The 27,703-nt window shown below is 41.4% G+C and overlaps 1 protein-coding gene across 1 annotated transcript; it reads left to right on the forward strand.

Moving 5' to 3' along the window:
• Nucleotides 1–61: 61 nt before the first annotated feature.
• Nucleotides 62–27,530, forward strand: KCNMB4 (potassium calcium-activated channel subfamily M regulatory beta subunit 4). The gene is made up of 3 exons (XM_007422934.3): nucleotides 62–3,838; nucleotides 13,429–13,556; nucleotides 26,887–27,530. Exons 1-3 carry the CDS (start codon nucleotides 3,485–3,487, stop codon nucleotides 27,053–27,055), a joined length of 651 nt encoding a protein of 216 aa, XP_007422996.2. The 5' UTR covers nucleotides 62–3,484; the 3' UTR covers nucleotides 27,056–27,530.
• The last annotated feature ends 173 nt before the right edge of the window (nucleotides 27,531–27,703 follow it).

Below are 27,703 nucleotides of genomic sequence, written 5' to 3' on the forward strand. Positions count from 1 at the left end.
CACCCTATCAGATACTTACAAGTGCTATTGTATTCCACTCAGTTGTCTTTTTACCCAGTTCCCCTGGTCTCTCACTGCAGGATTTCATTTCCTGACTCATTTGTACTATCCATCTTACATACGTGTGATGTCTTTCACATTTTCTCTCTCTCTCTCTCTCAATAGAGAATTAAAGTCATGCCAGATAATTTGCATCAAGTAGCTGATTCCTTTGCAAAGCAGCCAATTTATTCATGGGTGTTGGGAGGGGGGAAATTATGAAATGTGTGAAGACATACTTACACAAATGCTGAGACTTATGTACCTGCATAAGACATTAGGATGCAAGTGCAGATAGTCCTTCTTTAGTGACATCCTCATTTAGCAACCTTTGCAGTTACAATGGTAATGAAAAAGTTACTTTACAACCAATCCTTGCATTTATGACCTTTGCAGGTCTGTAAAGCAAAAGAAAGCTGAAGTAAGATCATAAGCACAGTTGTGGTTTCACTTAGCAACTGTTTTATTTAACGACTGAGTTGCCAGTCCCAATTGTGGTCACCAAATGAGGACTACCTATACATAATTGTGGCATATACCTGATGACATCACTGTATCATAATTTTGCCATCACTGCATTTGCTATGGATGCAGCTGGATTGCTTTATGGGTTAGGGTAGGAGGAAGCTGATCTGCAACTCTTGCTGTAATTTTGAAAGTCATCCCCTATCAGTTAATGGCTGCCAAAAGTAACCTTTCTCTTTTGCAGGAGGGCTGTTGCCCATGAAAGCAAAAAGAAGAGGGAGCAACAGAAAGGAGTGACTGCAACCTTTTGATGTAGGCTGCAACTATCACTGATCAGAGTGATGCTGTCAGGGAAGAAAATCAGAGAGGCTCCAAGCTGCCAATTGCCTTTTGTTCCTATTTCTCCCTGCAACAACCCTCCTACCAACTCACTTTTTCTTTCTTCCCTCAGCATAAAAAGAGAGTGAGTGATGAAAAAAAGAATAAATATTGTGAGTGAGGAGCAAACAAAGTGTTGGGAACAGCAACGATGCATAAGGGAGAAAGGTGATAGGAGGGCAGATTGTGCTCAGGACTCCCCCAATTTTGACAGTGCTATTACCATCACAGAAATGTGAGGAAAAACAGTCCTCTCTACAGTGCATGGCATTACGTTGGGCACTCTCTCAACTTGGCCCACCTCTTCAGAAGAGCTCTTCTGGATTAGACCAATGTCTAATCCAGCAATGGCCAAACGGATGTATCCAGGAAACTCGGAAGCAATAACCAGAGAGCAATAGCACCATTACTTCCTAGCAGCTGGAATTTAAGCTATGCTGCTTATAGTTTCAAGACTGGTGTGTTTTTTACAGCCCAATCTTCCAGGAATTTCTCTGGTCCCCTGTGAAAAGAGTTTCCATTCATCACTTCTGATGGCAGCACTTGCCACAGTTTAATTAGGTGTTGTGTAAAGAAGTACTTTATGAGCTTTATGCCTTTCTTTTTAAAGGATTAGCCTCAATTTTCACAGGGTTGCAGAGATAAATGAAGAAAAAACAATGTTAATTTTTCAGATTTTCAGAGTAGGATGGCATAATAAACAAAAAGTAAAATGAAATCACTGAAGTAATGCAGAATATATATTTTGATTTATAAGAAACAAAGGAAGTGTTCATTTCTAAAAAAGGAGTAAGTAAAACATAAGCCTCACTCTGGATTTCTCCTCCAAGCTTCAGAGGAAGTAACTTTTTGTACGAGCACAAAAAAGGCTGAAAGGGTCTGTCTCCCTGACTATACTATTCTGTTTGATACAGGCCGTTTGATTTTTTAAAGATCACCTTAAAGGCAAAGGTGCATTTAATATTCTATCTTGAGCTACAATTGCTTGTTTAATTGTAGTTCCTGTTAGAGCTGTGCATTTTTAACTGAATCCAGAGCTGACACTCTCCAACACTTCCAGCTTCGTAAGCTTCCGTAAGAGGCGATGCATCTTTTTAAACATACATTGTGAAATACAAGCAGGAATTGCAACAGGCAGCTGAGTTCATAGGACAGGAGATCTATACAGTGGCCAGTTCCTGCAATAGACTGATTATTGACTACCTTTATTGTACTTCCAATAATGAAATAAAATAACTGTCACTGATAGTTAGGGATGACGAATGCTCATTCTCTGTAGGTCCTTTTACTCATCTGCTTGTTAAAAATGAATGGTTCTATATCTAGTTCCTGTAATGATTATAATGATTATGTGCCACCAAGTCACTGTCAACTCGTAACAACCAGATTGTCTCCATGTGGATCTGTTCCCAAACTGGCCTTTCAGGTCCTTCCCTGCAGTAGCTGAGTCCATCCACCTTGCTGCTGGCCGTCCTCTTCTCCTTCCTTCCACCTTTCCCAGCATGACAGCCTTTTGCAGACAGCTGGGTCTTCGCGTAATGTGTCCGAAGTAGGATAATTTGAGCCGGGCCATTTGTGCCTGGTGAGAAAGGGGGGTTGATTTGTTCGATGAATCATAGTTCAAGTCACTCAGTTCCTCCTGCGAGCAGCCCAAATGGATAGACAGAAACCGGCACTCAGCGACGTCAAGTAGATTTGTTTTGATCTCTTCGGCGGGCCGGGTGCGACGCCGAGGCTGGTCAGCGGCCAAGCAGGGAACAAGCACCGCGCGCCGCTCGCGCAGGACGAAGCCGCCCTCCGCCCCCGCCCTCCAAAATAGCCGCGCCGAACGCTCCCGACGTGCACGTGCAGCCTCGCCTCGCCAGCTCTCACGTGGCGGTGGCGCTGCCCATTCAGGGTCCCCTCCCTTTCGCTGCTCCTAACCCAAACAAGTAATCAAGCGCTTCTTCCGGAGCTTCAATCCCCGAGGCGGATAATCCTGAGCCAAGCTGTTCCCTCACCCTGAACCGAGGGGAAGGCGGACGCTGGAGATCTGGCTGGAGAGTCGCAGCCCGCCAGCGGATCCCTCGGCTCGCCCTGTTGGCTTGCCAATGGCGAGCCCCACGAGGCAATCAGTGGGAGGGGGCGGAAGAGCAAGGTCGGAGCCCGCTCTGCCACCCGCCTCTGCTAAGAAGCTTACCTCGTGGCAGATGTTGACAGGCTCCCGGCCAGCTCCGATCGTTTGGTGGGAGGAGGCCGAGAGCCGGAAAGCCCCCTTGCCTCGCTAGGAAGGAGGTGCAGCCGGGGCTGTTTCCTTGGCGATTTGCAACCTGCCTTGACTTTTTCTCTCCCCACCCGCCCGCCTGCCTCGCAACCGGATCTGCGCGCCAGCAGCTGGCTGGGGTTCGCTTCCCCGGCCGACTTCCAGCCACGGCGAGCCCTGCAGGTGGGATCGACGACTAACGAGTGGCGGGAGTTTCTTCGACGGACGCTCAAGCGCTTCCTTTCTCTGCTGGTTTTCCCCAGTCTCCCGGTGGGCAGAAAGCAACATCCAGGCGTTGTTGCTGTTGCTTCCAGCCCCCCCCCATCACGCCCCCCCCCGCCCCTCGCTCCGCTGCTTTCCATGTTCTTAGGCGGGGCGATGGCCAAGATCAGAGTGGCTTACGAATACACCGAAGCTGAAGACAAAAGCATCCGGCTGGGCTTGTTCCTCATCGTTTCTGGTATCTTGTCGCTTTTCATCTTGGGCTTCTGCTGGCTCAACCCGGCCCTGCAGGACTTGCAAGGCAAGGCGGCCAACTGCACTGTGCTGTCGGTGCAACGGATCAGCGAGGTTTTCGAGTGCACGTTCACGTGCGGCGCCGACTGCAAGGGCACCTCCCTGTACCCCTGCCTCCAGATCTACGTCAACAACTCCGAGTCTAACGCCCGGGCGCTCCTGCACCCGGACGAGCACCAGCTCCTCACCAACCCAAAGGTAGGCAAGCGCCTTAGCCGCCGCGGAGCAAGCGCGAGGAACGCGCGGAGGCCCCGTCCGTGCTGATTGCTTCTGGGCATATGCGGAAGGATGTCTCGTTCTTCCTAGGCCAGCTCAGAGCCGGGGTTAGGGAAGTAGGGCCGGAGGGGGAGCGGGCGGAATTTCTGCGGGAAGACTGGTCTTGGGCGGTGGTCGGGGTGAAAGACCTGGCGCTACTCCCCTGAGGCAGGGAGCACGGAGTCGCCAGGGTATCCGAGGGTGCGGAGCCTACCAGGATGGTCTCCATGGAGCCTGGATAGGAGGGCGAGACTGCTGCTGGCAGCGGTCGCAGGACGAGAGTTCGGAGAACCCAGTTCCTGGCACTGAACCCCGGAATTTCGGAATTGTCGCTGGAGTAGGTGGGTGAGCCGCTCTTGTTTCTGACCTGCCCGAGGACCCTCGCAGCGTTCCTGGGCCAAAAGCTGCTGGGAACTTGCGCGGCTTCTGGCGCCCCAGGGCAGCTTCCAGGCGTGTCCCGCACGCGGACCGTGATGTCTCTTGGGCTTGGCCTTTGATCGAACCACCTATGCGATGGAGGAGCTAGATCCCACCCAAAATAGGGGATCTCTGGTTCCTTCGGAAAGTTGCAAAGATTGTAGCAGCACGTGCGGCATAGCCGTGGCCGTCCCGGGGTGAGGGGAGTTACGGCTGCACTAGTCCAGAAAACACTGACTGGTCTGAAGGGTTAGAACATACGGCCACAGGCAGACCGGGACTATCCGGGACCATCCATATCTAAATAACCTACTAGTTTTCCTCGGGTCTTTTTCTGTAATATGCCTGAATATTAATTTCTTCTAAATCCCTTTTGCTTCTGTTTTCCTCTCTAGCTGAGCAGCACTAAGAGTTTTGTTTCAACTGTGGTGGAGGCTGAGCAGAGCCTGATTCAAAGGGGTTGCTTTAGGATTATAACTGATTGTAACTAGAAATATGAGGGATCTGTTAGGTAGCTGGAATGGTGTTGATAGGTAAGACCACTGCTTATGATATCACAGAAAATCAGTTCAAATTAATGAAGTTCATTTGGGCACCATGTGTTAGAACTCAACCCCCCTTCACTTGTGGCTTCTCTTCTTCCAGCCTCTGGATAAGCTGCCCAGCTTGGAAGAGGCAGCAAGTGAAGAGAGGCAGAGGCTCTTTACTCTCCAAACAAATTTCTGCTTCTCTTCTTATCCACTGTGCAGTCTCCCCCACTACCATCACTGGTATGATCCAGGGAACTGAGACAAGGATTCAGCTTGGAACATGGCTTGTAGAGAGGAGAGCCAGTTTGAAGAATCTGGACTCTTCCATTTCCCAAAGCGGAATGCAGGGGACAGTGATCGGGAGGGATCTGCAGCAGCCTAAAGAGGCACTGATCCCATCCCCCGAGGGTCACTTGGCAGCTGCTGATGAAATGGTTGATGAGGTACATCAGATTGTACTCAAGGTAAATCTGCTGTAGCTACTTGGAGGGAAAACCCTACTTTCACACTGGAACACTGGAACTGAGACTTTAAGCTGCCTTAAGTATGAGTTGGGGACACAAAAAAGCTACATTATGGGGACACAGTAAAAAAAAAAAATTGGTGGGGCATGTCAGCGACCTGGTTAGGTGCAAGTGGGGAAAAACTCTTAGATTAACTATTCTCTATGAACATCTGTTGCCTGCTGCCACCATCCTTCTCAGCCTATGACATGGGAGATACTAATACTAATTCATTTTGTAAAATGCTATAAGAACTACCTTTAGATAATTACTGCAAAGTGCCATAGGCACTGAAAAGTGCTGAGCAAATGTAACTAATCATAAATAATAGTTTTGTTTCTACTGTTGCCATTTTTTTCATGTCTTTGGATTCCTTGAAGCACTTCATGGCTGCAGATTTAGGATTATCAGAATGCACTCTTGGTAATGAGCCACGGTATATATCACTCCTGATGAATTTTCCCATGGTGCATATTGTCAGACTTGAGCAAACCCATTAGGCGTACTATGTATGGGCTCATGGCAAAAAGACAAAAACTAGAGAGTTTTAAAAGCAGCAGCACATGACCATTAATGAAGTTAAGAGCACGTTTTAGTTTAGTAACCTCATGAACCCTAGATAATGCCTAGACTTTCTTACTGATACAGTCTTTTTCTTTGATTCCACTGACTGAATAAGTGTGACAAGTTTTCTTTTTTGCTCAGTGATAGAAAAATATTTGCTTGTTATTCACTGTCAGATATACCCAAAGCAAAGAAATTACTTAGTTACATCTCTGAAGTGTAGTAGGTATAAGCAATTGAAAGGTCAGGTAGCAAAGTAAGATTTGCTATAAGGCAATCTCTACATTGATACATACTTTGCCTGGGCTCACTTCAGGTATCAAAATTGGCTATTGACTATGAAGGTTCTTGTCACAATAAAGCCTTCAGGGGGGTTGTTTTCTTCATCCTCTCGATGCTATAGATAAACCATCCAGTGACATTGGGAGTCTGGTGGCATATAAATTATCATCATAATCATCATCATCATCATCATGGTTGTTTTTCTCGACTCTGCCTCATCTGAGATTTTGAAACAAGAGGATGAGCTAAGACCAAGTAGGGCTTAGAAATTCTGTAAGGAGATTATCATTGGACATTTGCCTTGAGTTTTAACAGCAATGAAGTTCAAGCAGCTTGGAAAACAAGGATTGAGCATAGAGTAGTTATTTCAATATTCGGGGCTGTGTTTATTTTTTATTATTGCTGCTGTTTCAAAGGAGGGTGTTTTACATTTTTAATTTATTTGTGCACCACTTGATTGGGAGGTTTAAAAGTATAATAACATAATTAACTTACCAATCTCAAAGACAGGTGGTTTATAAGTCTACATAATTAAATGAAAACTAAGCCAGGATTTTTGTTTCCCCATTTTATTCTTCTTGTAATTATTTTTTTAAACATCTGTTTATTTTCCTTTTTTAGTTCTTTTTATTCAAGTGGCAGGCACTTGAATAAAGCAGACAGATCTGAGAAATGTCCATCCTGAAAGCTGGGCTTTCCTAAAAGAGGATAGAAACTTGTTTGCAAGCACCAAATGAGTCTTCTTTTAAGTGACATGATTAATCACCACACACTTATCTTGGTAGAAGATAAAGATATCTATACTAAAGAGGTACTTTAGTATAGATATCTGAGGTTGCACAGAACAAAATGAATGTGTTTGGGGTAAAACTGGGCCTTAGTTATCTTTTGTGGCATATTAACCAAAATGGGCCCAAACTGGCTGCTGTTGTCCTTACTAATAATAGGGAATCAAGAAGGTAGCATGGGTATGACTAAGTCTACACCTTCTCTGTCTTAGTAAAAAGAATTAACTGGTGATAATATGACAGATATGTTGCCTGTAACTAAGAGAAGGGGAAGGATATAGTAGGTCTGAATGAAGGTAGTCTAATTTTTTGGAATGGAGTAGTGAAAGTAAAAGTTGAGTTATGAATGAAAGAGCTAAAATGTATGCCATAAAGTATGAATTGGTGTCATCTAGATTGTTGTGGCTGAGTATAAAAGTCTGAATTCTTACTTGGTTGCAGCTGCATGTCGTGCTTTAGTGAATGATAATAATAGAAGAAATAGGAATTAATTCTGGGAAAGTTGCAACAGTCTGCAGTCATGGGCAAAACTTTTTTCTGATTGGTGATATAGGTAAACCAATGGGAACAAGACAAGAGAGTACAGAAAAGGTGACTGGGCTCTTGGAGGCCCAAGAATTAATGAGAATGATGATTAGTGAGTATCTGCATAGAGAAAGATCTGCATATTTCAAATTAATGCACATACACATACATGGAAAAGGAATGAATTGCAAAGCATGATTTATTTGATTGTTTATATTGTAAGAGTGAGAGAATTAGTGAAGAGTACAAGGATGATGAGAGGGTTTGAATGGAGGACACAGTATTATTTGGGAGTGTCAAGAATGGATCTGGGAAAAATGGACATCAAAGAAAAGGAAGGCAGGGAAAGGAACTAGAGTATGGGGTTTAAGGTTGTCTGCTGAACATGATAAGAGTAGCATATGATAGAAGTCATATAATCACTGCTGAACTGAGTTATAAATCTGAGTTATAACTAACAAAATAGCTGAATAGAGCATGTGTGAGAATAAATAGAATGCTTAGTGAATGGTATCACATTAAATAGGGAGTAAGATAAGAATGTGTGATTGGTAGTTTCATGTATTTTCAGAACCATGTATAGGAAATGGCTGTGATAATTAGAAGTGTGTTTGTTGGCAAAGATGGGAAAATTGATAGTTTTTTGGAGGTGTAAATACTGGTAGAAAGGTAGTGGGTATAGTCTTCAAGATGCCAAAACAAGTTTTATTTTGATGTCTAACATGATGGTCCTTTTTCAAGGACCTACTTTCTTCTTCCATTTCCGCTGGTACAACAGTACATCAGCCCATGACCACACAACAAATTCTGCAGGAAAGACTACTTTCAGCCAAATATCTCTGTCAAACGATTATGTTGTATTGATAGTTTAAATCCTACTGGCATGGATACCTTAACTTTTGTTACTATTTAACAAATAATCTTAAATTTCTTCTAGCGAAGTTGTTCTTTTCTAATCTGTTGCAGAGGAAGAAAAGATTAATTATTTTGTGTTTTAGATATTTCCCTGCATAGAGATAACATTATTTTTCTTCTTCCTCTGTTTAGTGAAGTTCTTTATGCTACCAAGTTAAAGATATGAAATCTAAAAGGCTGAAAAATAGTTGTATGTATGAGTTAAAGCTTGTAGGGAGATGAGAGCTGAAGGCCAAGGCCTCCCTTTCTCATTATGAAAGATGCTTCTAAACAAAAAGAATAAAAAAGTTATCCAGTCCCTCTTGGAACTTACTCCTTCCATTGATTGTGTAGTTCTGGCTGCAGTATAGTGGCTTAAAAGATGTGCGAGTTGACTTTGAGGTATAATGGCAAGGAATAAAATGTTTCAGAAGGTGGCATTTACAGAAAATAAACTGTAAGCATTTTCATATGCATGAACATGACAATATCTGCTAAAAAGGAGATGAGCAATTCATGGCCTATGTGTAGTCCTGTAATGCTCTTGTGCAACTCTGAGAGCTCCCCATTATGTTGACAGAGTTTTTGGCAAGAACTCGGAGGCATTGAAGGACTTTTTAAAACGTCATAAAATATACCTATATTTTAAAGTGTGCACAGCCCTCCCTTCCTCATTCCCTTCCTGTTTTTGGAGGATGAGATTTTTAAAAGATTTTTTAAAAGATCCACTTGCCTTGTCCACTTTTCTGTTCCATTTGCTCCTACTTTTTTGAGTTCACCTCAAAGGCACCCAAAGGCAAGGTGCAGCCCTTGAACTGAAAATAGTCACCTTTTCTGGTATTAGAGAGAAACAATCATCCTGTTGGCTTCTGCTTTCCTAATTAATTGGACGAGATGAAGTATGGAATACAAGCTACATTTCTTTAAGTAAAGGTCATTGGGGATAATTCAATTAGACAAAACCTAGAAAAATTAACTGCTGGAGATATATTCTGATTATTTTGTTGGCCATGCCATCATCTCATTGCTCCTTTCTATATAATTTCCCCATATGATAGCACAGGATTGCAGCCTAAATTTAAAATAATGTATAACCCAAAGCTACAGTACTGCTTTTGCTTCACATTGGAAGTCTCTTCTGAAATGTAGATACAGCTAGGTTATTGTTTCTCATGTAGGTGTTACTAAACACAAACTCTACTAGCCAGTCTTCAATGTTGGAAGGAAGAATATTCAGAGAGACAGATTGTCCCCCAACTGTAGAGTGTAATTCTGGGAGAGTCTAGTCATGTCCATAGAAGAATTTGCTTCAGGGGCAAGAGCGTATAAGTAAGCTTCACATGTCAAGCATATAGCACTGAATTCTGAAGTGGCAAACACTCCCAGGATCTGGAACCCCTGCTCCATCAGGATTCCTTTCATATAGAGATTTTCAAGCATATTCAGCCTCTACTGAGAGATCTTAGAATTATGTCTTTGTTGACTGTCAAAAGCAGTTTTGGACTACTAAGCCAGATACAGTAACTATAACCATGATCGTTGTGTTTCTTGAAGAAGGATGTATTCGAATTGGTTACTGTAAGTGTCCATTGAAAGGTACTGTGTTTGAAATGTTAATGTTACTGATGATGTGAAAGTTCCTGTGATGTTAGATTTATAATATTTATTTATTCATTAGAAAATAGCTCACTTTTCATTGTTTAAAAACAAATCCCAAGGTGAGATTCATTTACACTTGCAAGTCAAGTGAGAGACATGCATTTGTGAATCAGCCGCCTATTTCCCTAAATATGCCATTAATCATCTAGTAATGTTTTCTCTAATCTGATTTTCTCCAAATATGTTGGACTTCAACTCACATAGTGCATGATTAGGGAAAACTGAAGACCACTAATCTTCAGTTTATTCAGCTAGATAGATTTTTTAAAATGAATTGTTTGAATTGTTATTGGTATCTTTTTTTGACAACTTAAAAGTTTACTAAAACTCTTCTCACCCTTTTACTCTTCGATGGGTCTATCTACCATCTGTTAAATTAATATTGTGGCAAAATGTGTACTTTGAGCTCATTAAAAGTGCCTACACAAAACACCAAATTAACTGCCATTTGAAATCTTCCCAAAACACGTCTTGGAGCAATAAAAATATCTTCCAGTTTCTATAGTATCACAGGCTGATTCAATCTCATAACTCCAGTCATATATTCCTGCAAGTATCACAGAACTGTAGGACAAAAAGCTATTTCCTGTGCCTTGCATCATTGGAGCCCTGAGATACATTGGTGCAAGATCCTCAATACATATTGCTTGTTAAAAAAATTAAGCTACATAGTATAGAATAAATTTTCTAAAAGAGGATTAAAAAAAAACAATAGGATTAAAGAAGCTTCAGTTCTGATTAAAGTCACAATTGTGACCTTTATATATGAGTGTATTAGTCCCTTCCTGAGATGGACAGCTTTGGAGCCTTGGGAAGCACAAGGGTAAAATTAGTTGAACATTTTTGCTTTTGTTTTGGTTTTCATATTTACTGTTTTCATTTACTGAAAAAATATTTCACCCTTCTGGGTTGGGATGAACCTCCATTTGGACAGGGGAAATCATACTTATCAGAGTAGAAAATGATGGGTTGATATGGTATGAGCACTGCTGATGCCCAGTGCATGTGGTTACAGACAATCGGGCACTGGTTCTGCTGAACAGTCACACATTGAAACACGTATGACTTTACCTCCAAGAGAGCACAAAATGTATTTTTATTCTATTGGGAGGTTGGGGTGGGGATGAGCAGGGAGTAAAGAAAGAAGGTTCCAGGCAGCCGTCTGCTAGGAAAATATATAATATTTCCTCGCCATGTCTATTTGCAACCTCTTGTGCTGTATCCAGAATGTTCAATCTCATGACTTGTGAGAAACTTCTCCACCTGACAGATAGAAAGGAAGAGAAATTCTGAAGTGCTCTTTGCTGATGGGCTCCTGAAAGATCTCTGAGTTCTGCTTTTATCTGAGTCACTCATCTCTTTCAGCAATTCTTGATGATCAGGCAGTAAAGTACTCAGAGAAATTATTGCGATAATTATAATTAATGGTGAACTAACAGATGTGCTGAATATCAAATCTGTAGGCTTGTGTCATGCGTCTTTGGTTTTCTGCACGGGCATCCCAACTTTCTTTCTATTTTGGACTCATAAAAACTCTGTGAAGAGGCTACACTGAGAGATGATGACTTTCCCAAAATTGTGACAGACTGGCTCCTTAGTCCTAGTCCCTCAGTGTTGCTAATTCCTTGTTTGTCTCAACCAGGAAATGGCCAGGGTGATAATGGAAGACTTCACTATATTGCTTGTTAAACTTGATTATATTTCCTAAGGTGACTGTTAGATTTCATGCACATTCTAGATCTGTATCTAATTTCTAATTTTGATTAGAAATAAAAATGGCATCTTTTATATTTATATATTTGTAATAGCTGGAAGCTGAGCCTGTAGGTTGAAAGATTGGGAGGGTCAACCTTCCTCTCCCAGAAATCCACGGTATTTACATACCCAGGCTGACCTTCCTCCTTCGGTGGAGCTTCTTGATAATTACTGCAGCTACCACCTATATGCTTGGGAGGAGGGTTTTACCTTCCACCCTCTCCCTTAACCCTAAGATGTGGGATGAACAGGGATCCTACACCTTGAACACATACGAACCAGTAGACTGGGAATAATAACGATAGTGATGATGATAACAATACAGTAGTAATGAAAAAGGAAATTAAAGTCTGTAGCATCACTTCCTGGCCTTTGTACCTCTGAGTCAGGTGATCAGAGAAAACAATTCCCCTTCTTTTTTTGAATGGAGGCAGAAAAGCACAAAGTAGAATTTAAAAATCAATTTGTATTAAAAATGAGAAAAATAGAAAACTTCCTTTTAATCTTAGGAAGTCAAATGACCATAACCATTACAAGCAAGTGAAATAAGGCATTGGGCAGTATAAAGTCACAAACAAAGCTTTGAACATCAGTCTCCCACAAAACACTGCAAGGAGACTGGTCATAGATCCGTAGCCTGCAGCTCGAAACTTGAGATGGAACTAAACACAAACTTGTGTATGCTTAGCACAACACAGTAGATTTAGATAAAAAAGTAACTAGAGACAGTTACTAGAGACATCAAGATGTCAGCAACAATAAAGCTGTATAAAAGAAAAACAAATCAGCAACTCTGATTCCAAGCCCTCCACTGAAAACCTTTACCCTTGAAGCAAAAGATTTCCCCAGCACCCTTTTCTGCTTGCTTTTCTTGAAACCTTTGTTCTCCAAAGTAGCCAACAGGGAAGGGCTGACAGTCACCCCTCTGACTTACATGTCACCAGACATGATTCACTTAAAAAGCAATGGTGCTCCTGTTTGAGAAGATTTGTGTACTGGGTATCTGAAGAATTAATGTCAGGAGGGAAAAGCCTATCACTAGCCTTGCCTACGTGGGGCAGATTCTGGACTGAACGGGTGGCTTCCCTAGTCAATACAATATTATTTCATATCAGTATGTAAAATGCCATGTCGGGTAAATGCTACCAAGGCCCATTCATCAAATGTATTGCATATACCTCAAGACCCAGCTTAACTCTAAAATGCAGCATGGGAGATTACTAAGCTGCTATCCTGATTTTTATGAGTTTCTCATAAAAATGCAATTTGTGCCTAGAAAGGCTTTAGCTGACTCGTGGATCTCTTCTTATGTTCTTAACAGATTTATTCTATTGTGTCACACCCTTTTTATGTAACTGTATAAAATTAGAGGCTGGAGACATACGCAGGGAGACAGGGAAAAAATTCAGTTCTTTTAAAAAGGACAATTTCAGTATTCGGTGACCATTCTTGAATGGTAATATTCACCACAGTATTCATTTAAATCTCTCACTTGTCTTTTTGCTGAATTTCTGAACCATATGGTTTAATTTTAATTATGAAAACTGTTAAGGAAGATCCAAGTAGAAATGCTGCATACTAAAAAGACGCCATTTAATGACCTTTTGTTTCCACAGTGTTCATACATCCCCCCCTGCGAACGGGAAAATGAGAAGAACTCTGATATTGTAATGCACTGGCAGGTTTACTGGGAAGATGAAGTGGGTTCTCAGCCTTTCACTTGCTACTTTAATCAACACCTCAGGTAAATATCTTCGCACATCTACATGTTCACTTGTGTATGTTGTCTCCACTCCCACTGTCTCTTTGATACTCTGAGCTTGTTGTACACAAAATCTGGGAATAGTGTTGAGCTAAATCAGAGCTCCGGTCTAAATACAATCTTGTCTCCTAGGAAGCCAAGCTGCTAGATTTTGCATAGATGAAGATATATCCCTTGTTGCTATCCTGACTGTAGGACTTTTTCCCCTGTCTGCCTCGATTGACTCCTGGCCTTTGAGAACAGAACTCTGTAGTAAAAACAAACAAACAACAGTTTATTAAAATATTACTGCTAGTAGTAATAATATTGGGAACAAGAAAGTTCTTATGTTCCCTGTTGGCCAGAAAGATGTAATGAACAGCGTGAAGAGCATTGAAGTTGCTAGTGTAAACAAAGCTGAAGATAGATACAGAGGCTTCTGTATTTCTTTGCAGCTGGCAGTAGTGCAGCTATTCATAGCCATAGTCATCTTAAGCAGTCCAGAGGCCTAAACCATAATCTCAGTTGATTACAGCATCCAGATCACTCCTTGGAATGAGTATGCAGCTCATCGTGAATGGACGGCAAATCCCCAGGGTGAAATTCAGATTCAGATTCATGGCCTTTCCTGACTCGCCTAAATGTACCCTGGAAACATCAGGCGGCTTACAGGTTTTATAAAATATTGTTGTCATCGTTGTCGTCATCGTCATCATCTATGCTGTGTACCCATAACATTGCCTTCATCTTGTCCCCAGCCCATGAGACAGGCTTAAGTCATGCAGAGCTATACCAATGTTAAAATAGTGTTTTCCTTTGTATTCTGATACAATTCAAAGGCAGCCTCAAAGTGTTAAGGTTTATCACTTTTTACCTAGGAGGAAAGGTAGGATAGGGATTCACAGTGCGAACAGCAGGTTTCATACCAGTGTACTGTAGTTTTCTGCCACCAATTCAGCAGTAGAGAAAGGCCATCAGTTGGATGAATTGGCTGTGCAGCCATTATTGTGAAAGGGGTGGGGAAGAAATAAGAATGACATGACTGACTGCCTAATAACTTAATTATCCATTTAAAAATTGTGCATTTGTCTATCACATATGCAAAAAACTAGAGAGTAGATACTCTGAATAAGACAAATTCTGCAGACCTAATAAGAGAAATACACTTTTCCAAACTCTAGTTTGAATTCGGAGTTAATCATACTCATTGATTGAAATATTGGGATTTGATTATTAATGTAATCCCATTGATTTAGTTGAAACTGCTATAGAGTTGATTAATGCTGAGTCCATTGTTGAAGACAAGAGAAATAATTGTGCTGGAATTTGGAGGTTTAATGTTGGAATATGAACCAGAACTTAGTTCATTTTTCTGAAAAAATTCACTGATTAGCTTGGAGGAGCACTGAATTTTATTATCTTAGTTGTTTGTTAGATTTCTAACTTATCCTGTTACAAATAACAGCTGTACAGTGGTACCTTGGTTCACGAACTTAATTCGTTCCGCAACTCTGGTCGCGACCTGAATTGGTCGCGACCCAACTCAAATTTTCCCATAATGAACCCATAAGGTTCAATGTAAATATGGTTAATCCGTTCTGACCCATCCGAATTTGGTCGCGACCCAATTTTGGTCGCGTCCCGAATCAAATTTTCCCATAAGGTTCAATGTAATTACGGTTAATCCGTTCTGAACCATATGTTTTTTTTTTTTAAACCGCAAAAATATGACACAAAATACAGCACGAAGAGAGAGAACGCTAACCTTGCTTGATGCGACTTCTGGCGTGGAGGACAGGAAGGCGGGTGGGGAGGCGGTTATTGCTTGGAGGGAGAGTCCCCCTCCCTACAGGAAGCCACGACCACGTGTCACGGGAGGGAAAATGGCCGTGGATCCTGTTTGTCACCCGATCCGGTGTTCACGAACGGAGGCAAAATTTTGCGAACGGAGCTGTTCGTGACCCGAATTGGTCGTGAACAGAAGCGTTCGTGACCCAAGGTACCACCGTATATTGAAATGCATTGCCTATATCACTTTGTATAACAGAAATTGGTCCTTCAACTTTTCTACATGTGCCCTTACTTGGTTCATGAAAGGAGAACTGGAGGGTCACTCTGTGTTTAACATAATTAGCTGTATCCCACTAGTCAGGAATTCTGCAGAGTTGCAGCCCCAGTGGAAACTTAGAAGGACTGCCTCATGACAAATGCATTGCAGTAATTTTATTGTCAAAATAAAGGCATGAGTGGAAGACCACCAGTTCCAGTCAGGCATTAGGGAAATTTAGCAGCCATCTATTGAGGTTCAGGGTAACAATTATCTTAGTATCTTTGCCCTCAGTCATTGTGCATGTGTAGAAGACGGTCATCCATATTTATGAAGCTTTATGACTATACATGACCATGTCCATTGATGAGTCGATGGAGATGCTCTGTGCAGTTAAGGACTCTGGAAAAATCTGGCAGCTCACTAGGATTTGATGAAAAGTGATCAAACACAACTTGGATAACACAAAGGCAACAACATTTTCATAGGCATCAATGTGACTGATTCATCTTCCTCAATATTTATTAGTTTCTTTTCCTACCTGGATTTAATTTCTGTTAAAGATTTGTAAAATTAGGAAGAAAAAAAAAAAAAGGAAGCTGCCTGCTGCCAGGTAAAGCATCAGCTTTTAACCCAACATTTTCCCAAGAATGCTTCTGTGCTCCAAGTAGGCTCTCCCAGAATAAAATGGTCAGTTGCAACTCTGGAAAGAGGAAATACAGAATGAAGGGAAAATGTCCTTTAAAATGGCTTCTCTCTCTGAATGGGTTTAGCCATTTGCACTGCTGGGCATAAAGTGGTGGCATGGAGGATGTTAGTGTGATAGGCATGATGGAGGAAGTGTACATGAAGAAGAGGAAGAAGGTGGAAAGGGTTGGTGACAGCTGGTTGGGTGCAGCATACACAGTAGAGATTGTTGGCACAAGATAGGTGAAAGTGGCTTTGGCTGGAGAATTTCCAAAGGAGGAGGTCCAGAGAATGCCAAAGGAATGTTTGGAATGATGTCATTGTCAAGGAGCACAGCAGTGGCTGCAGTAGAAATGTCTGGAAAAGGTGGCGGCCAGAGTGGCTCAGTTGCAGCATCAGAAGCCATATGACAGACTGGGGAAGGATGGAAGTGCAGGAAACAGTTATGACTCCTTCCTTTCTCCTCCACCTCCAGGGAAGCCCAGGTCTCTGGCAAGTCTCACAGAAGCCCAGAGCACCTGTAAGTCTTGGAAAAATCTGGTGTTGCAAGGCTCAGAAAGGAGATGCAGGGACCTGGCAGAGACTAAATATCCAATGCAAGGCCTGAGAAGCAAGTCAGCATAGCAGCAAGCTAGAGTTAAATGTTTCCCTAACCCTAACCCTAACTGGTGCAGCATTATGACTGCTTCAGTCTGCACAGTCTGCAGCAACTATTGATGGACTTGACAAGGTCCACTGGACTTCCAGTTGCCCAACTACCTTTGAAGAACTGAAAAAAAGCATTGTGTGAGGCTCCTGTATTAAAAGGATCCTGACTTGACTCACCTTTTTGTATTGTATATTCCTCAAACTTTGGTTTGGGAGCAATATTCATACAGAGACATGAGAGAATGATCATCCTGTGTTATACTTATCCAGACAACAGAATTACAGCTCCATGTAAAAGGAGCCATATGCTGTGAAGTAGGCAGTTGAGAATCCCAAAGTCTAATTGTGGGTTCAGTAATTCGCTGTGATAATGGATCATTCGACTGTTGATTTGGCTTGGCTTCACTGATGAAAGATACCAATTAGATGATTATTCAGTGGCAGATAAATAAATAAATAAATTGCAGTTTTAGGGATTGACAGTGATTCACTGTAGCCTAGTTGCTTTTTTGTTGTTGAAGGACACAGAAATAACCCTCACTTGTTAAGAGGAAGTAGGCTGAGAGTATACCTGACTCTTTTAAAGGTGGAGGTATTTGGAGGGGGGAAACACACAGAAATGGGAAAGCGCCTGTGTTCTCTTCTTCCCCTTTAAAGACTCCCCACCCTCTATACGGGGCACAGCCATGTACATTGGTAACATGGAGAGCAGTGGTGTGGTGGGCATGATGGAGAAGAACGTGGGTATATGAAGGAGGAGAAGAAGTTAGAGAGCATGGTGAGTCCTGAGAGCAGCGTATGTAATAGAGTCTGTTTGCAGTGGGTGACAGCAGCTGGCTGAGAATCTCTGTGGAAGAGACCTGGAGAATGAGTGGAAGAGCTGCAGCATCAAGAAGTGGCTACAGCAGGACCCAGAGAAGGTAGTGGGCAGAGTGATTGAATTGTAGCCCTTGAAGCTGCAGGAGAGGTGGAAAAGAGGAAGCGGCTTAGGATTTCTTTCCTTTCATCCCATCCCACCTAGAACATTGGCAAGTCTAGAAAACCCTGGAGTGCAACATGTGGTGCCATTCCCCAAAGAATTCAGTGTTTTATTTGAAATTTGTCCATCTCCCCAGAAAAAAGACAAAGACGACATCCTGGTACCTCATTCATTCATTCATTCATTCATTCATTCATTCATTCATTCATTCATTCATTCATTCATCACTTGCATAACACCAGATCAACAAAAGGAGTCCTGGTGGTTAATAATAATTTGCCTTCTGATAAATAACAGCCATTGTATCTTTGTCAAAGTTTTCATAGTGGTTATTTCAGAAAGAGTCTGGTAGCACCTATTCTGACTAACAGACCTAGCCACTCCATGCATCTGATCAAGGCTGTGTACTCTCCTCTTATTTATTCAGCCTATATGCTGAATGTTTATTAAGGGAAGCTGGATTGGAAGATGTACATGGCTTTAAAAATGGAGAAAGAAACATCAATAATCTGCACTATGCTGATGACATTACTCTGATAGCTTAAAATGCAAAGGATTTACAAGCTCTAGTAACAAAAGTCAAGGAACATGGTGAAAAAATGGGATTAAAATTAAATATAAAGAAGACCAAACCAATCAAAACTAGTAGAACAACCAGCTTTAGAATTGGCACTGAAGATATTGAAGTGGTGCATAGCTTCTTCCTTTTAAGATCAGTCATCCACAATAAACAAACGAGCAGTCAAGAAATACACTGCAGACTAGCATTTGATAGAGCAGCCATGAAGGCTACTTCAGATGCCATGATGTGTCTACACCTATAAAGATCAGAATTGTGCAATCTTGTGCTGTTCTCCAAATTGCACGGGCTGTTCTTACAATGCTTTGGAAGGCCTCAGAAGCTCTTTGAAGCATCATGAGAACAGCCCATGTGATTTGGAGTACAGGAGCCTTCTCATGAGATTTTAGAAGGTTTCAGAAACCTTCTGAAGCATCATGAGAATGGCCCATGCTATTTGGAGAACGGTGCGAGAAGCTTCAGGAGGAAGGCCTGGTGTGGCGAGCAGCCACCTCACATAGGGCCAAGCCAGGCATGCCTCATCAGCAGCAGATGGTGAAGATCAGCTGGGAGTGGCCGGGCAGCAAGGATGGCAGGCTGGCAGAGTGAGCAGAGTGCAGGCTGGCAGACTGGTGGGGTGAGCATAATGCAGGGTAGCAGGGGCAGCTTGGTCTTTATGCTGTAGCACTGGGGTAGCTGGCTGGTATGGGACCTGAGGTGGCACTCCTTGGTGGTGGCAGTGCTGGGGCTGAAATAGAGGCCCAGGAGTTGGTAGTGACCAGCTGAGACTGCTGAAGGCACCAGGCTTGTACTTCAGCCCCAGCACCACCACTGCTGCTGAGGAGTGTTGCTGTGCAGAATGACCAAAAGGGCAGAGATGGGGGAGAAGCATCCCTGTGGTTGTAAGTGCAGGCAGGGTGCCAAGTGCCCATATTTTGATCACGTGACTGTGAGGGCACTACAATGGCCATAACTTCAGGGACCAGGCATAAGTACCATTTGTTCAGCACTGCTATAACTTCAAATGGTTGCTGAATGAATGGTCGTAACTCAAGGATTATCTGTAATGGTATTCCCTGTGACATTCTATGAAAGTGAAAGTTGGACTTTGAAGAAGCAGGATAGGAAGAGTATTGACACTTTTGAACTTTGCTGTTGGAGAAGACTCCTGAAAATACCATGGACAGCCAAGAAAAGAAACAAATGGATCATTGAACAAATCAACCCAGAGTTCTCACTTGAGGCACAAATGACCAGGCTCAAATTATCCTACTTTGGACACATTATGCAAAGACATGGCTCCCTAGAGAAGGCTCTAATGCATGGGAAAGGTGGAAGGAAAGAGAAGAAGAGGATGGCCAGCAGCAAGGTGGATGGACTCAGTTACAGGGGCAATTAATGCACCTTTGGAAGACCTAAAGGACCAGGTTAGGAATAGATCATCATGGAGAAAATCACTCTGTGTGGTTGTTAAGAATCAACACTGACTTGATGGCACATAATCAATCAATCTGAAGAAGTGAGCTGCAGCTCATGAAACTTTATAGTTTTTCAATAACATTTGCTAGTCCAGACTCCTTCGATTTTTTTTGCCACTATAGACTAACATGGCTCTCCTCATACTTGGTAGCTGTTTTGTGACAGTGCCCACAACATAGTCTCAACATTCAAAGTGTGCCCATTGCTGTTTTCCTATTCCTATCCTGAGACCTCACAATGAGATCCAGGAGAACCTTTCAGATGACAAGCATCTCCACTATGCCAGTGTCATAAGATCTGCTAAATAATAACAATATTGTTTCAGCTCTTCAAATTTGTCTAGCTTTGGTTTTTTTCTGAAACAATTCTCAGTATACAGTACACTTCGGTGCGTCTTACGCTGGTCTATCTGTTTCTCCAAAGGGCTGGCTCATTGCCTTGGTCTTAATTACTTTGTGATCAGCAGTGTTGGAATGGATTGCATAGACATCTGGTTAGTTGTGTCTTGAACCCTTTGTGTTTTATACTCATGGGCTAAATTCTATTGGGAAGTTTAAGCCTGGAATTTTAGCCTTTTGCCTCTGGCATGTTTCCCTTTACTGAGCACTAGCTTATATAAAGGAGGCAGGAAGAAATTCATAATTGAAAATGTACTAGCCACAGTTGAGTTGGAAACTTGAACTCTATTCTTGGGGAGTTAGCGGGTGGCAAATGCAGCCTCACTGGACTGTCTTCCGGGAAATTGGCATTCTGTGACTGGCCATGTTTGGAGCTATTCTGTTGATGGGCAACCAGGCTAGAAGCACATTTACAACAGTCTCAGAATTCAACAGCAACTCTGCAGCCCAAAAAGGTTGGGGATTCCACCATAGAGTTTGCACAACCTGTTGGCACAGACCTGGATTTCAATCTTATGTTACTTATGAGGAAATATGCTTTCACCCTTACACACACTCATGCCATATTTATTTGTCTCTGTATACACAGAAGCATGTATTGTATCTCTCTACCTCATTCTCTGCAACAATATAGTTTGGCAGGTGTGTGTCTCGTCATTCATTGTGCCAAATTAAGTCTACTGTTTATTTTCCATTGTGACTTGGCAGCTGTACCATGGATGACTGATATTCTTTATTCTATGTCAGGATAAATCCTGTGCCCAGCATTTAGTAAATCAAAGAATGTAATAGTTAATAACCATCTGCAGAGCACGACATTGTAACCCGGAGTCATCCATTTTAGAATAATTGCTTTGTTGCAGCAAAGGAACTTTCTGTAATAGGGGCTGTTCTGCTTTTAGAGAATAGAACATCTGCCAACCTTTATTTTGTCATCTTAGTTGGCTGTTTTCTCTTTTGAGTGGCAACCAGCTGCTGAATCCAAATGGAGACAGAGAGCTCCTAGCAAAAAGATCACAATCCGTCTTTAAGTTATGTGTGTGTGTGGGTATAAACCACACATATTGTATTGTTGATTAAGGAAGTGAGCAGGTTCTGGTTTAATTTTATAAGGGATAAACTGAAAGCACTTCCTAGTGGCAAGATTAACATGCATTCCTCCCATCCTTGAGCAGAAAAGCTATATCAGCATAAATTGCACTGCTCCCACAGGTCTCTCAGTCAGATGAGCTTAATATGCCTTGGGAATACGGCTGGCAATTGATGCTGTCCTTACAGATTTAATATGGGAAAGTTTCAAAGCAGTGATTGGTTGATTCCCTATATTTCCTCTCTTCATCCAGGGCCATCTGCCATGAGAAAACCAACCATCAAATTGTCTTCATAACTTAGCAGGGCAGGGTTAGGGGTCTCTGGGCATGTGCTTAAAATGGAGGGTTTAACCATCTTCTGAGTGAATACAGATCTATTGGAGTTTCAGACTTGGGAATGTCAGCCTTTCAGAAGACTGGTATTTTTGTGAATGTCCATGGGATGGAGGAAAATATGAAATAGAGCAGGAGTGGGCTTGCAAGTGCATCAAGAGAGGTCCCTCCTGCTTCATCCCATGGCCCACCTACACTCTATTGATTTGTCAGTGAATAATAAATAACTACTATTATTATTTGACAAGGGAATGCTGGCCTTCCAGAAGATCAATATTCAATATTCCCATGTCCAGAAATAACAAGTTGGTGGGGCAGAGGAAGGTCAGGATAGAGCAGGAGTGGGCTTGCAGGTACATCAGCAGAGCTCCATCCTGCTTCATCCCATGGTCCATCTTCATTCTGTTGACTTGTCAGCTATTAATAAATAACTACTACTAATAGTATATTAGTAGTAGTTATTTATTAATAGCTGACAAATCTATTAATAAATAACTAGTATTAATACTAATACTGATCTTCCATAAGAAATATCCTGGCTAACAAGTTGGTGGGGTGGAGGACGGTCTGGGATGGAGCAGGAATGAGCTTGCAGGCACATAATGAGAGCTCCCTCCTGCTTCATACCATGCACCTCGTATGCCTGATGGTCAAGATTTTTACTTATTTATAAATTATAAGAATGTTAGTCTTCCAGAAGATCAAGAGTTTCATGTTTAGAAAGAGCCTAAGGGACAGGGGAAGTAAGCAGAAATCTTTTCAATCACAGCAAAGTTCTGCTGCACATAGATTGTAGTGCTGAGAGCAAGTGGCGAGCAGCATCTGGGAATATTCCAAGCAGTATATACAGTACATAGGCAAAATGGTACAGTATTTCTCCCAAAAGTACTAAAAACAGTGGAAAATGTGTCCATGCAGAAATCCTCATTGACATAAGTAGCTGAAAATTTGTAATGCTCTCATTTTGACAGAAACAGCAAGAAATTGCTGGCAGAACCTGAATCTCTTTCTTTAGTTAAATTGACTACAGCACCAGTTTTGTTTTGTTTTTTGAGGGAAGAGTGCTAAACATGTGTTTACAAAAGAGGTGCATAAGACCAGTTCACTGAGGGAAATAAAGACCTCTCATAATCAGGGCTTTCCAAAGTACAGGTAAGGCACTAGGCAGGCAGATTGTTCTGTGGAAATCAGGTGTCCAGCCTTCCAGCCCAAACCAAAATTGCTATAGAAGGCAATGCCCCGTGACTGGAGAGGAAAAAACATGTCTGAGGCAACCTCGGGCAGCTAATAGGACTGAGCAGGTCCCAGCCCCTGAGCAATAATACCAATATTGTTCATATGTAGGAAGGAGGGCTGGCATCTACAGCAGTGCTGTTTAGATAACACAAGGTAACAACTGGGGGGGGGGGAGGAATTCCTGATCCACACTAAGGAGTTGGCCCAAATCTGAAGATGGGTCTGCATGTAAGCTCAGCTCAAAGGAATGCACAGTGCTCTTCCTTAAATGGGCTTGCTTCTGAATTCCAGAAGGTGGTCACTGCACTGAGGGAATATTCGGTGTGCATATAGAATTGCTGTCTTCAACTTGTAATTGACAGGTAAGGCTCTAGATATGGTGGAGAAGAAGAGTGAGGCACAAATGTCATGTGTATATTTCAATCCTACATTCATGAGAAATTGTTCCCATCAGCTAGTCATATCTAACTTTCCTACCTATAGCAACAGAGTCATATTTATCTGTATATACATCATTTGTGTTACCTTATCAATGGAATTTTGCTGTTAATCTGATGCTTCGGCATTGTTGTGTATATGGAGGAAAACAAAGCAGTAATCTTGATAAAGTCAGCATGCTGGATGTTTGCAAATCATTCTGTTAAAGCACCTCTACAGTATGATTTGTGCTGCTCCTCTGCAACAGTATGTGGGAATGACCTTGAGGGATTAGGGAGAGAGATGCTGCCTAGGGAGTGATCAGATAAAAGGGTGAGGAGCCTTCAGCTGAATAACGGGAAAAGAAACTTAAAAAGGATCTGCCCTAATGTATCAGGCTGTTAAAAGTGACGGTGGGAGATTTTTATTTTCAGACTTGCAAGATTAACGTAGCCTTACAATAAAGTAGAATTAGCTCATCTGGTCGTGTTTCCTGTCTGGTTTATCTGGGAGGGCTGACATTCTCCTTGGAGAAGCTTTTTCCTATGGAATATCTGGTACCTACTGGAGGGTTGGCACAGCAAATTGGATGCTTTGTTACTTTCTGTGCATATGTTCCTCTAGCAATTTTGGCAAAGCAAAGTGGCAAGCAGAAGTGAAGTGGCATACCTCAGTGTCTTGACAGTACCTCCAGGTAGAAGGTAGAACACCTGGTTTTTTAAAACCAAGGCATTGCCACAGCCCAGATTGCTCCAGCAATTGGCTTCAAGGCAACTCCACAAAGCACTGTGGTGTCATAGAAGCCTGATCACTATCAGCTGGGTAGGAAGAGCTAGACCAGCTATAAATCTTGTAAGAGATTAGATAATAGAGAGTAGTTGTTATCTCTGATTCTGAATAATGCAATCCAAATTGATTTTGCTCCCTCTTGAAAGCAAAAAATTACATAATTAATTTATTACTGAATTATTGTTTCTTTAATTTTTTTTTCTGGGAAAAATATTCCAAAATCTGAGAATTTATTGAAAATGTAAATAGTTGTGGACTCTCTTTTTCCCTTTTTCAGAATTTGTTTCCAATTAATGTTATTATTTATCATGTTGATATACAGTATCTATTTTTATCTTTCGACACATTACTTAATGGCTTTCATTATTTATTTTCTTGTTTTACATCTTTTATTTGAACCTGATTTTTTTAAAAAAGATTGAAATGAAATCATGTGTGTTGTACCATGTATGTGGGTGTGTGCTATATATTTTCTAACATTAGAAATCTATAATTTAATAAAACAAAAGTGTTGATTTTACCAGAACCAGACTTTCTCAAGTTAGTGGAATGTTAAGATTGGGAATCATGGGCAGACAGGCAATCTTGACCAATCAATCAAGAAAAATCAATTATGTTTTTTTTTTAAGTTGGTCAAATTCAAAATACCTCTTCTTTACTGATGGTATTCAGTTACATATTTTTACCATCTGTGATTTACCCATAGCCCCCCTCCCTAAAAGTTGAAAGTTCCAGTGGACTTGATTCAGAATGGAAAATGTAATAACTTTTTTTTATTGGCATTATCCCCTATATATAGTTATCAGGGGGAAGTCCCTTCTTTTTCAGTGGTGATTACTTCTGAATTAATATGTGTAGAACATCTCAGTTCATTTCTCAGTTTTACATTTTTGCTCTAGAAACAGAAATTTATTGAAGCAGATTCTGTATGCCATGTTAATTTTGTTTGCTGCATTTATAGCCTGCATTTTCTCATAATTTTGTCCCAGAAATAACTGTGTGAGATGATTGAGAAGGGAGGGAGAGAAAGAGAGAGAGAAGACTTGCTCCAAATCACTAAGAAAGTTTCCAATGGCTTAGTGTCAGTTTGAACTTCAGTCTTCCTGCTCTTAGTTGCTAGCTGTGACATCATACATTTATTTCTTGGATACAATTGCAACAACAATAATTTTTGCCAGTGATGGACAACTGGCAGCTTCTGAAGAATGACATATATTTTGCTCCAGGCATCTGCTAAGGCTGCCAATGCACTTCATTTCTCCTATGGAGCTTTACAAACACAAATTTTCTTCTTTACAGCTGCAATTTAGGCATCCCTGGTCAATTTATATGAATTCTTAAAAGAAGAGATGTTGACAACCTCCACATAGTACAGGGGTAAATATGACATCTTTCTGCAAATTGGAATGCAAACTTACTATTTATTTGTAGTTGTTTACAGATTAAAAATAAGAAAACTGAATTATTTATTTAAATGTTTTATAGAGCTACCCATCTCACAGCAGTGATTCTGGGCAGCATACAAAGATTGAAAGCACCACAACAACATATAACACAACACTCCGGTTAAAACAACAGTCCCCAATACAAAAAGCCACAACACCAGTGAAGCATGCCCACCTTCCTGGCCCAAAAGCCTGGGGGAACAGCCAGATCTTCAGACCCTTACAAAAGGCTAACAGTCAGGGCCATCCAGCTCTTGGGGAGAATGCTGTTCCAAGAATTAGGTAGATGCAGAAGTTTGGACACCCTTCTACCCTTTCTACCCTTTATAGTACCTAATTTGATAGAAAAAATACAGTAGCTTCTGAATATTTCCTGTAGCTGGCTAAAAGCCCTTCTATTCTTGTTTTTGGAATTGTTTCCTGCTCTTCCCTGCAGAACTCTTCTAGCTCAGAAATATTCTTAGGTCTTCTTGCATGCACTGCATGTTTAAGAGCTCCCCCAATTTTTCAGTAATCTTCAAGTTTGAGGACTATGAAGGCAATTCCAAAATGTTTTTCTTTCTTTCCTATAAGTACTTGATGAATGATTTGGAAGTGTGTTTCTGAAATATCCATCCTTTTTCAGATTTAAACTAAGTGTGGGACATAACCTTAGAAACACTTACTGTATTTCTGCCAATTGAGGTGTTACAGAGTATGTCTTGAAAGGACATTCAGTCTTCCATGCTTGCTATATTCATTGTTTTCTTATTTTAAATTTGCAAAAAGCTACATATAAACAGTTAATCATGCGTTGAGATTTGCAGAAGTAGATTGGATTTAACTATGTACGATGTAAAGGTTGTATCAGGAGCTGTGCGTGCATGCTGGAATTTGCACTGTGTTAGTAGGTGCCAGTTGGTGCAATGCAGTGGAAGCTATTGCATTTTAGCAGTGGTATTTCTGAGATGGATTGTTTTTATCTGTGGATGTGTTAAAGATAAGGAGCTAAATTCACAAAACAAGTGAGCTGTCTTATTTTCATGAGAATTAGAACCACATGCAAAATACCAGATTCAATTCCCATGAATTTAGTTTCCTCCCCGCAAATCTGATTGCTGGAACATTTTAGAGAAATCACTACAGTATGTTGTTTTTGATGATGTTGCAAACAATGTATCTTTTATGGTTCATGAATGGCTGATTCCAACCCCCCCCTGTAATTCTGCTGTCTTTCTTCTTACAGACCAGATGACGTATTGTTACAACGCACACATGATGAATCTGTTCTTTTGCACTGCTTCCTTTGGCCAGTGGTCACATTCCTGGTTGGAGTCCTAATTGTGGTCCTGACCATCTGTGCAAAGAGCTTGGCTGTCAAGGCAGAAGCAATGAAGAAGAGGAAGCATTCCTAAATGGAGAACACCCTTGAAGAAAGGATGAAGGAATGCCAAATGTGATTGACTAGCACTTCTCTGGTGTTCCCAGCAATGCTCATTCCCAGTGTATTACCAGCTGCTGGTCTTGCTGATGCCTGAAGATTAATCTCTTAGGTGACCATGCTATGACATGTTAACTAGCTGTTTCTGCCATTATGAAAGCAAATGTGTCTCTTCCACCAAATGATCCTAAGATGCATCAAACTTTCATTCAGAGATAATGAAATCAGGGTCTCTGATGGAGTGGAGGACAAAGTGTGAAAACCCAAATTGTGGTTGACTTCATCTTAGTAAAATGATCTTTCTTAATGCTATTATTTAGTCTTGAATATTTATTACTTCCTTTCTCATAGACTGTATTTCTTGGATATTAAAAGTGGTTGTTTTTTATTAGCATGTGTCCTCCTTTTGTGGGAGTGATTTGCTTTGGGATCAAGGACAAAATATCACATGTCTGCCTTACTGAGTATAATCAGTTCATTCTTGGAATTAACAGTTTAAAACTCAGTATATATTAAAATTATTTTGGGAATTGAAAACTGAATTTGGGGGGTGATTCTTTCTCTACCTTGCAGTCACATTTTCCCTCATATGTGCTTTTCTATACGATGGGGATTCTGCCTA

This window comes from Python bivittatus, unplaced genomic scaffold (assembly GCF_059951505.1).
Source record: "Python bivittatus isolate LINGU-HERP-01145 unplaced genomic scaffold, Pbiv_v1 ctg000330_np1212, whole genome shotgun sequence".
In the NCBI taxonomy this organism is placed as follows: domain Eukaryota; kingdom Metazoa; phylum Chordata; class Lepidosauria; order Squamata; family Pythonidae; genus Python; species Python bivittatus.

Bases quoted from the DNA above. Each gene is read 5' to 3' on its own strand.
- KCNMB4 (XM_007422934.3), top strand. From the start codon at position 3,485: ATGTTCTTAGGCGGGGCGATGGCCAAGATCAGAGTGGCTTACGAATAC. The intron at 3,839-13,428 runs GTAGGCAAGCGC...TTGTTTCCACAG, and splicing joins AGCTCCTCACCAACCCAAAG to TGTTCATACATCCCCCCCTG. The intron at 13,557-26,886 runs GTAAATATCTTC...TTCTTCTTACAG, and splicing joins TACTTTAATCAACACCTCAG to ACCAGATGACGTATTGTTAC.